At 44.6% G+C, this 2,981-nt stretch overlaps 1 protein-coding gene across 1 annotated transcript; it reads right to left on the minus strand.

The window, feature by feature from the left end:
* Window positions 1-307: 307 nt before the first annotated feature.
* LOC148038622 (calmodulin-like protein 3) lies at window positions 308-1,522 on the minus strand. The gene has a single exon (XM_087673842.1). The coding sequence runs from the start codon at window positions 1,344-1,346 to the stop codon at window positions 594-596; it is 753 nt and encodes a 250-aa protein (XP_087529968.1). The 5' UTR covers window positions 1,347-1,522; the 3' UTR covers window positions 308-593.
* Window positions 1,523-2,981: the final 1,459 nt, after the last annotated feature.

A 2,981-nucleotide genomic window follows, 5' to 3' on the forward strand; every position in this document is an offset into this window, starting at 1 on the left:
TCCGTTCATGTTCCCCTCCCTCCAAGACATGTCTTCTCATGGCACCTCAAGAGCAAGTGGTCGTCCTTCCCGATCTTAGTTTCTATGTCTTCTTTGTTTGTGAACCTTAAAAGCATAATCTAGAGAGAACTTCTAGAGCTTCCATTCTACGCAGTCACAACACAATGCACAACCTTTCCAATAATAACATGGACAGCAACCCTTTGAGATTCTATAACACTTGCTAGTGCGATTGCTACAAGTAAATGCAAATTGGCGAAAGGCAAACTTGGAACAATCATCAAACAATCACGATAGTTAGACAGAGTTAAACGGAAAAAACCAAAAAAGGAGGGCTTGCTCTGTTACAACTGATGAGTTGTACGAATACACAGCTAATGTACGACATGGGGCATGCCAGGGAAGCAGATCCAGGGTCTGTTTGGACCAGATGTTAAGTACAGATGGAGAGGCATCATTTCTTACAGTGCCTGTGTTATGTTATACCCAAACTGCATACAGTTCTGTGATGGTCCCTGCTTCACCATATCCATTCTACCTGATGATTCACTGTAGTCTGTCACCATGTCCTGAGCTTGAACATCTGCTAGGCCCTAATCCTCCACACTCCTCATCATGTCCTTGAATTCCTGAAAATTAACTCTCCCATCCTCATCTGTGTCCACCCTAGCAATCATGCTTTTGCAAGCCTCTAAAGAGGTGGCTTCTTTGAAGCCCAGACCGATGAGCACGGACTGCAGCTCTGTAACTGTAATGTAGCCATCGCGGTTCGCATCGAACAGGTCGAATGCAGAAAGGAGGTCGGCTTCGACGATCTTACCGTTTGGGGTGAGGCAGGCTCTATCGCACTGCTGCAGATCTGCATCTTGGCAGGGCTCATCTGCATCTTGGCAGAGGGATCGGTACAGGGCGCGGAAATCCTCGAAGTCAAGGCCTAGCTCGCCATCGCCATGGAGGTGCGGGTCGAGGAGCGCGTGCAAATCGTCCAGCGGGACGATGATGCCAAGCCTGGCGAGGGAGGACGCGATCTCGTCAACGCTCAGGCGGCCATCGCTGTTGGCGTCGAAACTCTGGAAGACGCGGAAGAGCTCCGCTTGCTCGCGGTCGGGGGTTCCGAACCTGGCGCGCGCGCTGAAGAAGCGCTCTAGGGTTTTGGCGTCGCCGTTTCGGAAGCTCACGGAGACCCTGAGGGCAGGAGGGGGCAGCCGCGATGGGGTCGAGGTAGAGACGGCGACCTCTTCTTCTTCTTGTTCTTCTTCTTTCAAGGTAGATGACGATGTCGGGGCAGCAAAAGGAGGCGCAAAGATCGGCACAGCAGAAACTGCATCCGGAGTAGGGTTCTCCATGGCTGCAGCAGAAGCGCGAGCACACAGGTCTCTCTCTTTTTCTTCTTCGCTCTTCCAGTTCCCACGTCAACAGAGGAGTCTTGACTTGGTAACCACACAGGTCTCTCTCCTCCTTCTTCTTCGCTCTTGCAGTTACCAAGTCAACAGAGGAGTCTTGACTTACTATTCTGATTTCTCGGTAGAGGACCTTAGACATGCGGATATTTTCAGTAGATACTAGAAACGTTCAAACATATTGATAAAAGGTACAACGTCACAGCTCAGAATTTACAAGGTTGCCCAAAACATACTATTTAGTGTTGGGGAGACCTATAAGAGGACACTACGGAGGATATGCTTGGGCTATCTAGTTACAAAATGAGTCCCTTGGTAGGGTAAAAGCCATGTTTACAATTCATCCCATGTGATCAGCATTTTCCTTCATGCTTTGAGCAATCTAGGATATGGTGGGAGCCTGGGATCCACAACCATCTTCACTTTGACCTCTTCCATCAGGAATTGGGCTTTATTCATCTCTTCTTCAACTGCATCACTTGTTCCTTTTCCTTTTCACTCGCACTCCTTAAGCCAATTTTCATGTTGTTGTAGCAAGGAGTCTTCCTCTTAGTTAGTCTACATCCGCAATTCAAACCAGAAAGAGTTTACAGGTTCTTCTTGTATATTTATTCTCAAATTGACTCTTATTTCGAGCATTCCAAATGCTCCATAGATAGAATCCTCTTATCCAGTTCCAAATTACTAGTGGTACCCCAAAGATTTCCCTTAGGAGTACTTTTTTCCATTTAAATTTGGTGGGATGAACTTTATAAAACATTACCTGCAAAAAATCCAATATCTTGTTATTTAGTCTTGCAGTTAATAAAGAGGTGGGAAATATTTTTTGTTTCTCTTCCATATCTAAAATAAATATCCCCTAAACCTAATTGATGTGCTCTATCATTAGTCCGTAAGGCTTTATGGATTATTAACCATTCTAGACCAAAAACTTTTCCTTGCTTCGATTCGACCTACAAGTTCTTGAATATGTACTCCCATTGTTTACTAGACCAGTCAAGGTGCCATCTTTTATTGAGCTTCTAGTAGAGTATGCCACTGGGCAACTCTAGGTTAGGTATGGGCAACAATAGTTTATCTCAATACCAACAAAAGCCTCTGAGGTTAAAGCTTAGCTAGAGATTTATTGCTAGTTTGAAATGTTGTTTCCACTTGTCAATCCTTCCTTTCAAGACCTCAATCTCATGGTTTTTTAGATTAAATATTGCTTTAAGACTAGTGTTGTCCCCATCATCAAGTCTTTTGTGACATTATTCCACATGTCTCCCTAGTTTTCAATACCCTTTTTAAACACTTTGTGGGCGGGCAATTTTGTATTGGGCAAGCTCTGTCAAGATTGTGGGAGAGAAGGAAGGAGTCTCACTTGTAGCTTTCTTGCTTGCACAATGGGGGAATACACACAAGGGTGGAGGCTGAAAACAGTTTTTCTCTTCTTAGTTGTGTAAGCCAAAAGAACTCTAATACAAAGAAATAGAAGAACCTATATATGGGTCTCAAACCAAACTCAACTAACTAAGGTGGCATACTAACTGAGCCACGAACTAGAGTAGATAAGGATAGCTATCATGTAGCTATTATTCA

This window comes from Lygodium microphyllum, chromosome 3 (assembly GCF_053477565.2).
Source record: "Lygodium microphyllum isolate KBCC chromosome 3, Lygodium_microphyllum_v1.1.10, whole genome shotgun sequence".
Lineage (NCBI taxonomy): Eukaryota > Viridiplantae > Streptophyta > Polypodiopsida > Schizaeales > Lygodiaceae > Lygodium > Lygodium microphyllum.